The sequence below is a fragment of the Medicago truncatula genome, chromosome 6, assembly GCF_003473485.1.
Source record: "Medicago truncatula cultivar Jemalong A17 chromosome 6, MtrunA17r5.0-ANR, whole genome shotgun sequence".
Taxonomy (NCBI): domain Eukaryota; kingdom Viridiplantae; phylum Streptophyta; class Magnoliopsida; order Fabales; family Fabaceae; genus Medicago; species Medicago truncatula.
Genome location: NC_053047.1, coordinates 31,910,907 through 31,923,278, shown reverse-complemented (window position 1 = coordinate 31,923,278; position 12,372 = coordinate 31,910,907). Strand labels below are relative to the sequence as shown.

Here is a 12,372-nt window from a genome sequence, read left to right as displayed (position 1 = left end):
CTCGCTAATTTACAACTTAGTGTTTTTAATGTGTAAATTAGCAGCCCTATATATATTGTTTTATTTATTTATTAAACTAAGAGCTCCTAAAAAATTGAGTGCAGCAATACACCATATCGTTAAATTAATAATTAAATGAGTTGTTTTTTTTTTTGAAGAAAAATAATGTTTTTTTTTTTCTATCATTGACAATTATAATAATTAAATCTTATTTACCAAAAGTTTTGAAGAAATAAAATTTACTTTTTTTGAATTTATATTACTCATAATAAAGAATATTGATTATTTTTAATGAGAAAATGTTAAAAATTTAATATGATTCTTATAAACAATAAAATGAAGTTTTTTTCTTATGAAATGATGTTTACTAAAATATAAATATTGACAAATAGCATTTTATTTCATAAAATTATCGTTAATTTATAAATTTATGGAGCAAAAGTACCAATACATCTCAATTTGTGAGGTGTACCGTACTACCATGTATTAGGTATAAGATTAAGAACGTCCAAATTGCAATGCATATAGTTTCATTATAGTGTGTAGTCCCAAAAGTAGATCCGATAATAACAATATTAATGAAATAACTTAAGAACCATGAAAACAATAATGCCCAACTGAAATTACAAATCAATATATGTTGTACATAAACAACAGATTACAATATTTGAAACTGTACTAATTGCATCCAACACCAACATTAATCAATAACTTGACATGTTCCTAGAGATTAGATAGGCTAGGGTTGCTCTTATAGTGGTACATGAGGGGAACCATTCTTGCAGCATTGATACAAAAATTGGAAAATGATGATGAAAACTTATTTGCAACCAGAATTTCTTGATTGAGACATTTCCATTCATTTGAAATCATGCGAGCAACATGTCTTTGCACGTCTTCCCCGGAAATATCTTGGTGTTCACTCATGAAGCAATCAAGATATGACCCATCAAGACCATTTTGATCTCCACTCTACATTCATCCATGGATAATAATTCTTATCATTAGAACTTTACATTTAACAGTTGAGTAATCGGTAGAACAATATAATCATCCAAGATATATTTGGGAGACATATTTCTTACCTTAGCTCCTTCTAAATCATCAGAGAGACGAAGAATTTTTGCCACCGAATATATGACATTTGGAAAATTTTCATCCAAGATATCAACTGTCTCCTTTGTTATACCATTAACATGATCCAACAAGAAGAATGCATGTACAAGCACAACATGGACTCCGGTGCTCACAATTCCATTGTTCAAGTAATCCTCTGCCCTTGGCAAATGACTAGAATTCAACCAACGAGCCTCTTCCATGAAAGCGTTCAATAAGCGTATCCACTGTTTCACCCAAATAGTTTTATATAGACTCAGTCATTTGAAAAAATAATTTATATATATGATAAAATATAAAAGACGGTTAGTTAGTATACCCATTTTTTAAGAGTGTCTATAGGGTTGAATCCATGCTTCTTGTAGACCTTTTCAGCAAAATTATTGGTAATGTCGTAAAGTGCATTCAAAGATATTTTCATGAAGTTTGGAAGTTGCTCAGTGCCAGTGATTTCCCACCTGAATCAAAAATCATTTCATAGTAAGTGTAGTCAGAGTGATACATCAATATAAAATTTGTATATCCATGCAGAGGTATACGTGTGTGTATATGTATTAACTAACAAATGAGATGTATATATTTGTTCAAAATTTAATACCTGTTAATAGCATCTGTGAATATTGTAAGTTGATCCAATGTCCCGTGAACATCGAAAATGTCGTCAATAACATAAATCAAAGAGATGGGTTTTGTGAGCTCAATCCTTTGTTCTGAAAAGTTTGGATCTGTAAAGCATGCCATGGGCCATGTGTACCATTTCAGAGGTTGATACTCTGAAAACTTCACCTCCTTGGCTAGTCCAAGTTCTTTCCACCATCTATTAATTGATGGAATAATTACGTTAGTGACCCCTATGTAAAATTTGAATTATTATAATATAAAGTCTAACATATATTTTGAACTAAAAAACATACTTGGAAACTTCAGTGGTCTCATTCTGGTTCATGAACCTAACTATGCTGGAGTTGATATTAGCAAGTTCCTTTAAACATATCAAATCCTTTTCAGCCTTCAAATTATGGATGAATATGTTTCTATCCATAAATCTTGACAAGCCATAATGAAGTGGATTCTGAAGAGCGTTTGCAACATATAAAGCTTCATTATGTTCTTGATTTCTTGACAACCATGCATGTAAAAGTTCCCAACAGAGGTATCCTACATCGTTAAGATGATCTTCTCCTTCAATACTTAGTTGCGATGCTTCGTAAAGGGCAATGAGACCTTTCACATCCTCACCATGTTTTTCTTCAAACATTCTTTTGTTACACTTCAAGCTGTCAAATAAATCTACACAAAAAATGTGCCTTACACTCATACTTGTTTATTTTCTGAGGCACTTTTGATCTATCTTAGTTTGTTGCATTAGTTTAGAGTTTCTATTGAACATCCAAATCCAAATATAATACTTTTTTTTTTTGACAAACCAAATATAATACATTTGTTTAGCTGCACATTGCAACATCACATTTACCAGTTATATGTATAACCATTAACTGAAAAAACACAATCTATATATCATCTAAACAAATTTTTGCTCCTTACTAGATTAGCTTGATCTTGGACAGCTCAAAATTAGGCCTCAACACAATTGTTGAAATCAAGTTCAATGCACCACAAAAAAAAAAAAAAAAAACTTCACTACAGCCCTTGAATGTTCTTGAACTAAAACACACTTTAAAAGTTTAAATGTTGTCCATTCAATTAAGCAAGTGTTTGGTTGCAATTCAAGACGTTTTAGAGATGCTTTTCAAGTGTCAAAAAGTAATTCTAACTCCATAAAATTATATTTGACATTTTTTTTTGTTTTGTTGAGAAAATAAATTTGGCGCCCATCATGGGGTAAAAGAGTAAATAAAGTGTTTATCATGGGTTCAAAGTGGACCACCGGAAGTAATGATTTCGGGCTATGGAAGGTTAAGATGAAAGTGGTTTTGACACAACAAAAGTGTGTGGAAGCATTAAAGGGTGAAGCTGCGATGTCGGCTACCTTGACACAAGCGGAGAAGCGTGAGATGCTAGACAAGGCAAAGAGTACCACTTATTTTTATGTTTTGGAGACAAGGTTTTAAGGGATGTCGCAGGAAAAGCTATCGTGGCATCAATGTGGGCTAATTTGGAGTCATTATACATGACGAAAACTTTGGCTCATAGGTAACTGATATGGTGGAGTCTAAACCTATCATAGAGCAATTAACAAAATTAAACAAGATTCTTGATGACTTGGAAAAAACTGAAGTGAATGTGGAAGATGAAGATAAGTCTTTGTTGATGCTATGTTCTTTACTCAAGTCTTTTGAGAATTTTAAGGAAAGAATCCTTTACGAAAAGGAAGGAACCACTACTTTAGAGGAGGTCCAAGCAACTTTGACAACCAAGAAGTTAACCAAATTCAAGGGCATGAAGGTTGATAAAAGTAGTGAAGGCTTGAATATTACAAGAGAAAGGAGTGATCATAGAGGAAAATGCAAAGGGGGGAAGTCGAAGTCTTAGTCTAAGTTCAAGGGGTTTGATAAATCAAAGTATCGATATTTCATTTGTCATAAACATGGTCACTTCAAGAAGGATTGTCCTGACAAGGGAGGAAATGGTAGTTCTTCTGTTTAAGTTGCAATGGCGTCCGATGAAGATGGTTATGAGAGTGCGGGTGCATTAGCGATCACAAGTTGGGAATCAGAGAAGAGTTGGGTCTTGGACTCAGGGTGCTCTTATCACATGTTTTTGGGAAAGGAATATTTTGAGACTTTGGATCTAAAAGAAGGTGGAGTTGTTCGACTCAAAAATAACAAGGCTTGCAAAGTCCAACGCATGTCTACCGTTCGTTTAAATATGTTTGATATCCATGAATTCATTCTAAGGGATGTGAGATAGGTTCTTGAACATAAGCGAACTTTAATTTCCATAAGCATGTTTGATAGTCTAGGTTATTGTACTAGGATTGAGCATGAGGTTTGTAAATTTTTTGCATGGTACATTAATTAGGTTATTGTAAAAGGTCTAAGATGAATGGTTTATACATTTTAGATGGTTCCATTGTAATTGGTCATGCATCATTAACTACTGTAGCATCACATACAAATTCTAAATTGTGGCATTTAAGGTTAGGGAATGTCGGTGAACGAGGTTTAATATAATGAGCTAAACAAGGTTTGCAAGGAAAAGATAAATTGGATAAGTTAGAATTTTGTGATCATTGCATACTAGGTAAACAACATAAAGTGAAGTTTGGAAGTGGCATGCATTATTCTAGTAAACCCTTTGAGTATGTGCAATGGAATATTTGGGGTCCTTCTAAGACAATTACTCATGGGGGAACCATTCCTACTTCTTATCTATCATTGATGATTATTCTAGGAGGGTATGAGTATTTATTTTGAGAAACAAAGTTGGCACCATTGAATGAGGAAAACTTAAGAGTAAAAACGAGAAGAAAAACTATAATACCAAATTGAAGAGGTACCACCTAATAGCTTCTTAGAGAAAGTGGCGATGAACAACCATTTTTCATAAACTTCTTCTTGAGCAACAACGATGCGACAAAATATAAACATGGGTCATACTGATACCAACCTTATATCCTAGTGGCACATATCAATGTGTGAAGGGTTTATCTACCACCAACCTGACCTTTTTTTTTTTGTGAAATCTCAGGTTTAAATTTGGATCCCGAATTTCTCTCTCTCCATGTGTGTGTTTATTTCAATATGTGTCACTAGAACAATAGCAAATAAAATAATTAACTCATTTTAATTAAAAGTGAGATATCGAAGTTATCAAACCGTGATACTTAATAGACCAAAAGTCTATTTTAGCAAAAGATAAAAGACTCGAATAAACACTTATTTAATAAATGATTAGGTATATAATCCGTGCATTACACGAGTTAGATTGTACTTGATTAAATTTGTACAAATAAAAAAAATTAGTTCCCTAAAAAAAAAAATTAGTTGACATCACTATAGTAATTGATTAAATTTATTTAGAAATATATGTATCATGAGAAAAAGTCGATAGGACCATTGTAATTTTTTCCCTTATACCACATGCAACGATTTAAGTTAGAGTAATATAAGTTCTCATCACTCATTTTAATTAAGGATGACTAGAAAATTACATTTTATGACCATGATATTATTTTGGTAGAAATCTAAATGTATTCTACTTTGATTTCATTGTTATTTCCTGCATTGCCTTTATATGTATTGAGTTGGAATTCTTAGAGTCGTATAGACAAACATTACAAACAAATATTTAAAAGAAATAAGAAATAACATCCTATCCTATATAAAAGAAGAAATCGAGCAATGTAAACAAAAAGGAGAACTAGAAAATTACATTACCTAACCATTGGATTATTTTGGCACAAAAGGTTTGATTTTTTTTATCAAGTAGTTTAGTAGCTAAAAATTCACATTTAAGATGAATAAGTGGGATGTTTAAACCCTATATATTATGCAATGTCCCTATCAACAGAGCTTGGTAGAGAGGTTTGATGATTATCAATGAATTGCAACAATACGACAATAAACTCTATTAATATATGTGTTCAAGGCACTAAAGCAACATTGTGATTGCACTGAAGCATAAAACACCTTTATGTTCATTTGATTTCCTTTTTATTTCCTTCATTGCCTTCGTATATATTGAGTTGGAATTCTTAGAGTCATAGAATTTAAATTAGCCATAACAACCTAACAATAAAAATTTGGCATTAAGATTGAAAGGCCGGTATACCCTTTTGTACCCGGTTGGTATAACTGATGGCGACTAATCAAATCTAAATTTTAGTTTGTTTCATACATGCTTTGGAATTTATATGCACACTTTGTCATATTCATCTTTATCATCTTCTTAATCAAGTTATTGCAGCAGACCCCTAACACAGGTTCTAACATATGCTGGGATTCATACCAAATCTTTCGACCTCATAGCTCAACCTTGTTTTAGTCTAGCAAAGTATCGGGGTGTGGAAGCTAGTAAATTATTTATCATTGGACGGTTAATTGGTTTGGGAATTAAAATACAATTTTTTTTTTTTATTCCGTATAAATATACCACTTTTTTAATTTAGATCCTACATATTTTATTCTTAATGGAATTGGTCCATGTAAATGTAGAATTTTTAAATTTAATCACGCAAAATAATGACTAAAATAAATATTATAAAGACCAAATTTAATATGAAAATCTTTGGCTTATTTATGTAATTTGTCTCGGCAAATATGCGTCATTTGAGTTTTCATCCCAGAACTTACTAACCTTTTCATACAATCACTACAATTACGGAGCACTTTAATTTTGGTCTTTAATCTCATTTTCTCGATGATGTGGACTATGATTACTGATGTGGCACACACTGATTGTATAACCATAATAGTGACTTAGTTAAAAAGACCTAAACGATTCATTTTTCCCTTACTGAAACCAACTAATAAGGAAAAGATGCCTTTTCCCTTCTTCTTTTTCTTCTTTCATTGTCTTCTCTTTTCTTTCCTCTTCCTTTCTCTCTCCACCACACCACCACCAGCCTCTCCCACTTTCCTCTTCCAATCTACATCCTACATCACGAGACCATCCCAAATTCGAAGGATTCATTTCCTGAATTCCAAAATTCAAATATGTTACTCTCTCGAATTCCAATCCAAATTTGTTACACCATCCACAATGAAGATGTCTTATGTCTATAAGCATTGGTACCTCATTGTGGAGACATCTAAAAGAATACCTAATGAGAAGAGTGTTTCGTATAAGCTCTCTTTCTCTCTTCCTTTGTGGGTCCCACCAGCGACAGAGCTAGAAATTTTATAGAGCCCGGGCGAAAAATTTATCGTAAATTCACATGTGACATAATATATAATAATAGTAATAAATCAAAATAAAAGAGGGTCGTCATTTTTTCTACAAAAGTACAATTTAAAATAAGAGAGATGAAATATAATCTGTCAAAAACGTGCTAAATAAAATTAGGAGGTAAATGTCATTCCGAGACCTCTTTCCGGTTGAATGTTCGAATAATATCAACATCATCAAGTAACTTGAATATCTCCCCCTCGGTGTAACATATCATCAAGTCATTTTACCACACATTGTTGATCTTGTTGCGCAATTTAGTCTTCACAATCTTCATTGCTGAAAAAGCTCTTTAAACGGATGTTGTCGACACCGGCAATATCAAAGCCAACTCAATGAGTTTGTAGACCAATGGAAATACCAAATGTTTCTCAGTTTGAACCATCTACATAGTCAAACTTTGAACATCTACACAAGAAGAAAAGGAAGCATGCCTTTTTCACTTGAAGGACATAAGTGTCAAGTTGCTTCCTTATTGTTCCACGGTCATCATCAGAAAAGTCTGCATGATAAATATCAGTAAGCGGAGGAAGCTTATCAACATCAAACTTGTAGAAAGAATTCTTGGGGTTAAGACATGAGAAGCAATCAAACGCAATGTTAATTCCTTCACTAAAGCGGTGATCCATCTCCACACATATTTTGTCAATAGAAACATAAAAAATCTCGGCCCGATAATGGTGAAGATTAGTGGCAATCCTCCCTTCTAGTCTTGAACGACCCCGAACCGGTATTTCTTCATCTATATTTGACACCGGAATACCTTTAGCAACAAAAAATTCTTGTACTTCAACAAATAAATTATCCCAACTAGGGGTGGGAATATGCTAGGCTGAGCTAGGCTTTACATGGCCTGAGCCTGACCTGCCATATTTTTTGAAGGCCTAAGCCTGGCCTACGGCCTGTCATTGGCTCACCTTTTAGGCCTGAGTCTGGCCTTCGGAAAACCTGATACGACCTGCTAGCCTGTCTAAAAGCCCATTTCATATGAACATCTTTTAATAAGCAATGTGATCTGGGTTAAATAGACTAGCAAACCAATATATCAATTAGATTAAATTCTCTTTTGATAATCAAGATAAGTATTTAGGGAATTTGACTATATATTGTATCATATTTTAATTCTAGTTTATAATAATACATCTAAATATGTACAAAATTAATATACTAATAAACTTAAATTACTGAAAAATTAACAAACTTTTATTTTAATTTAAAGTACAAAATATAATATAATAATAAATAATATTATTCATTGAGTCAAAAAAAAAATATTATTCATATTTTCTTAAATAGGCCGGCATAATAGGTCTAAGAGGCTTTTTGAATGGCATGTGGCCTGACCTTTTAAGCTAAATAGGCTACTAAAAAAGTTTAGGCCTTCTCTATTTAAGAAAAAAGCCTGGCCTGGTCTGGCCTATCGTAGGCTAGGCCATAGGCCCCTGTAGGCCGACCTAGCATATTCCCATCCTTAATCCCAACCACTATCTCTCAATGTGGTCAACCGAACTTTGACGACATTATAGTGTAAGCTATCAGTAAATCTTAAGAAATTTCATCCAAAGTAATAACTATATAAAATTTTAAAATAATATTATAATCATCACATTTATTTTCCGAAGCAAATAATGCAAATGTATTGTATTGTTAATAACTTTTCTCAAAACAATTTGTCAAAACAAAAAAAACAAACTTTTCTCAAAACAATATACTTAATATTTTTAGTAATAAATTCATTACCTCCTTCATAGAGAAAATTAAAGTTTTCGCCGCGTAACCTTTCGTCTTCAACGGTTCCAACAAAAAGTATTCATTATCATCAACACACATCACACTCCATTCTTCATTTATCCTGTTTTAGATTAACTCCTTTTTCTCCGTGAATTTCTCATTCAACCAGAAATTGCCTCTTCAGTATCTTTCTCAAGTCTTGTTGAAATTCGCAAGTGGAAAAGGCGGAAACTTGTGTTTTCTTTTTCTGGAATCTAAGCGCGCGCGTTTCTTCTCCGGTGATGTTTGCCCAATAATTTTTATAATTAGTGTGTTAATGGGTTTTTGGGTTCGATCTAATGTGCAAAAATTATCGATATTGAATACTTATTAGGTATTAATATTAAAAAATTATAAAGAAATGATGTGTACACATAAGATCCACTTAAGTACCCAAAAATAAATAGCTCTATTGTGACCAAAACTTTCAGAAAAGGAAGAAGAAGTTTCAGGAAGTTGAGGGGCGACGGTGGCCAAATTGCTTCTTGACAATGTAATGGAGTATTATATTAATTAAGATCGATAAGTGCCTTACGAAACGTGTTCTCCTTTAAACGTGTTCTCGTTTAAACTAATTATTTTTATTTAAAAAACGTCAGCAACATACTATACTATATCAAACATTTGCAAACTATAACTAATAATAAATTAATAATGTGTTACAATGGGAATATGCTGCAAGAAATATGCTAATCTTCAATCATAATCCTATAAATAGCTCCACATATCATTTCCCATTTCTTCAAAATAATCAACTTCCAAAGTTATACCGTTATAGCAAACCACTTCACATCTTAACAATATCTCCAACTATAAACATTGAATCAAGTCTGTTTTACTATCAAAGCATTAATTTCCAGAATGGTAAGTATTTTAATAGATATACATATGTTCTGAATTTACAATATATATTCATATTTTAATGTTCTGATCAATATGCACTTTTACATTTTCAGGATGTTACTTATGTCAAACAAGCTTTGATATTTAAGCAAGTTTATGAGAAACTTGTTAAAATCGAAGATCCGATGGAGTGTTTTTATTTGATCGATATCATCCAAAAGTTTGACATTGAACACTACTTTGTTGACGAGATCAAAGCGGCTCTTGAAAACTTGCATTTGATATTGAACACCAATCCTATTGATTTTGTGAGTAGCCATGAACTCTATCAAGTTGCACTTGCATTCCGCTTGCTCAGACAAGGAGGCCATTATGTAAATGCAGGTATGTTTAAAACGTACCCTCTCCACGCGCGCGCGCGCGCCCACACACACACACACATATATATATATATATATATATATATATATATATATATATATATTACTGGGAGTATTTAGTTAGTAATGTAGTGACTAACTATAATTGTTGTGTAGATTTATTTGACAGCTTGAAGTGTAACAAAAGAATGTTTGAAGAAACACATGGTGAGGATGTGAAAGGTCTCATTGCCCTTTACGAAGCATCGCAACTAAGTATTGAAGGAGAAGATCATCTTAACGATGTAGGATACCTCTGTTGTGAACTTTTACATGCATGGTTGTCAAGAAATCAAGAACATAATGAAGCTTTATATGTTGCAAACGCTCTTCAGAATCCACTTCATTATGGCTTGTCAAGATTTATGGATAGAAACATATTCATCCATAATTTGAAGGCTGAAAAGGATTTGATATGTTTAAAGGAACTTGCTAATATCAACTCCAGCATAGTTAGGTTCATGAACCAGAATGAGACCACTGAAGTTTCCAAGTATGTTTTTTAGTTAAAAATATATGTTAGACTTTATATTATAATAATTCAAATTTTACATAGGGGTCACTAACGTAATTATTCCATCAATTAATAGATGGTGGAACGAACTTGGACTAGCCAAGGAGGTGAAGTTTTCAGAGTATCAACCTCTGAAATGGTACACATGGCCCATGGCATGCTTTACAGATCCAAACTTTTCAGAACAAAGGATTGAGCTCACAAAACCCATCTCTTTGATTTATGTTATTGACGACATTTTCGATGTTCACGGGACATTGGATCAACTTACAATATTCACAGATGCTATTAAAAGGTATTAAATTTTGAACAAATATATACATCTCATTTGTTAGTTAATACATACACACACACGTATACCTCTGCATGGATATACAAATTTTATATTGATGTATCACTCTGACTACACTTACTATGAAATGATTTTTGATTCAGGTGGGAAATCACTGGCACTGAGCAACTTCCAAACTTCATGAAAATATCTTTGAATGCACTTTACGACATTACCAATAATTTTGCTGAAAAGGTCTACAAGAAGCATGGATTCAACCCTATAGACACTCTTAAAAAATCGGTATACTAACTAACCGTCTTTTATATTTTATCATATATATAAATTAATTTTTCAAATGACTGAGTCTATATAAAACTATTTGGGTGAAACAGTGGATACGCTTATTGAACGCTTTCATGGAAGAGGCTCGTTGGTTGAATTCTAGTCATTTGCCAAGGGCAGAGGATTACTTGAACAATGGAATTGTGAGCACCGGAGTCCATGTTGTGCTTGTACATGCATTCTTCTTGTTGGATCATGTTAATGGTATAACAAAGGAGACAGTTGATATCTTGGATGAAAAATTTCCAAATGTCATATATTCGGTGGCAAAAATTCTTCGTCTCTCTGATGATTTAGAAGGAGCTAAGGTAAGAAATATGTCTCCCAAATATATCTTGGATGATTATATTGTTCTACCGATTACTCAACTGTTAAATGTAAAGTTCTAATGATAAGAATTATTATCCATGGATGAATGCAGAGTGGTGATCAAAATGGTCTTGATGGGTCATATCTTGATTGCTTCAAGAGTGAACACCAAGATATTTCCGGCGAAGAGGTGCAAAGACATGTTGCTCGCATGATTTCAAATGAATGGAAATGTCTCAATCAAGAAATTCTGGTCACAAATAAGTTTTCATCATCATTTTCCAATTTTTGTCTCAATGCTGCAAGAATGGTTCTCCTCATGTACCACTATAAGAGCAACTCAAGCCTCTCTAATCTCCAGGAACATGTCAAGTCATTGATTAATGTTGGTGTTGGATGCAATTAGTACATACTCATATATTGTGATCTGTTGTTTATGTATAACATATTGATTTTGTAATTTATACTAGGAAATATTGTTGTCATGGTTCTAATGTTACTAATTTCCCATCTGTTTATTGGCACTCAAACCTTGTACTTCAATGAAAATATAGGCATTGCAATTGGATTTTCTTAATCTTACTGCTAACTACACCATTAAGGTCATCTACAAAATAATAGTGAAAGTAATGGCGAAAGTAATCTTACAGCCAACCTTCAAGTTCCTTAATTTGGCCCATACAATAGAAACAATGAAAATAATGGCGAAAGTGAAGTGTGCCACGTTTCTATAAAACCTTAGCAATAGAAGAAGGAAACCAATTATAAAAGGTAGTAGTATTATTCAAATATGGAATAACAAGTTATTGAATCATAAAAGAATGAAGTTATTAATTAAATCAGGGCTCTAGTAATAAGCTGAAGATGCATTACTAAATTATGAAGGTGTGCTTGCAAAAGCACAATATTAGATACTAGGGTTCAGTATCGTATTC

At 32.7% G+C, this 12,372-nt stretch overlaps 3 protein-coding genes across 3 annotated transcripts; 2 read left to right on the top strand and 1 right to left on the bottom strand.

Annotated features, from left to right (window-relative positions):
* Positions 1-606: 606 nt before the first annotated feature.
* On the bottom strand, positions 607-2,434 carry LOC11410484 ((3S,6E)-nerolidol synthase 1). Its single transcript, XM_003619664.4, is given in 5 exon segments — positions 607-972; positions 1,086-1,343; positions 1,436-1,574; positions 1,715-1,933; positions 2,031-2,434. Coding segments are annotated over 5 exon segments (1,314 nt in total). The 3' UTR covers positions 607-678.
* Positions 2,435-3,729: 1,295 nt separating this feature from the next.
* LOC11422347 ((3S,6E)-nerolidol synthase 1) lies at positions 3,730-10,814 on the top strand. The gene is made up of 4 exons (XM_039827075.1): positions 3,730-3,933; positions 9,693-9,963; positions 10,116-10,491; positions 10,589-10,814. The coding sequence occupies exons 1-4, from the start codon at positions 3,730-3,732 to the stop codon at positions 10,812-10,814; spliced, it is 1,077 nt and encodes a 358-aa protein (XP_039683009.1).
* Positions 10,815-10,957: 143 nt separating this feature from the next.
* On the top strand, positions 10,958-11,957 carry LOC120576152 (probable terpene synthase 4). The gene is made up of 3 exons (XM_039827180.1): positions 10,958-11,086; positions 11,179-11,436; positions 11,550-11,957. The coding sequence occupies exons 1-3, from the start codon at positions 10,985-10,987 to the stop codon at positions 11,841-11,843; spliced, it is 654 nt and encodes a 217-aa protein (XP_039683114.1). The 5' UTR covers positions 10,958-10,984; the 3' UTR covers positions 11,844-11,957.
* The last annotated feature ends 415 nt before the right edge of the window (positions 11,958-12,372 follow it).

What these genes read in the sequence shown, in the direction of transcription:
- LOC11422347 (XM_039827075.1), top strand. Translation starts at nt 3,730, where the DNA reads ATGGCGTCCGATGAAGATGGTTATGAGAGTGCGGGTGCATTAGCGATC. An exon ending in AAGTCCAACGCATGTCTACC is followed by an intron (nt 3,934 to 9,692) that starts GTTCGTTTAAAT and finishes TTACATTTTCAG; the next exon opens with GATGTTACTTATGTCAAACA. An exon ending in AGGCCATTATGTAAATGCAG is followed by an intron (nt 9,964 to 10,115) that starts GTATGTTTAAAA and finishes ATTGTTGTGTAG; the next exon opens with ATTTATTTGACAGCTTGAAG.
- LOC120576152 (XM_039827180.1), top strand. Translation starts at nt 10,985, where the DNA reads ATGAAAATATCTTTGAATGCACTTTACGACATTACCAATAATTTTGCT. An exon ending in TAGACACTCTTAAAAAATCG is followed by an intron (nt 11,087 to 11,178) that starts GTATACTAACTA and finishes TGGGTGAAACAG; the next exon opens with TGGATACGCTTATTGAACGC. An exon ending in ATGATTTAGAAGGAGCTAAG is followed by an intron (nt 11,437 to 11,549) that starts GTAAGAAATATG and finishes GGATGAATGCAG; the next exon opens with AGTGGTGATCAAAATGGTCT.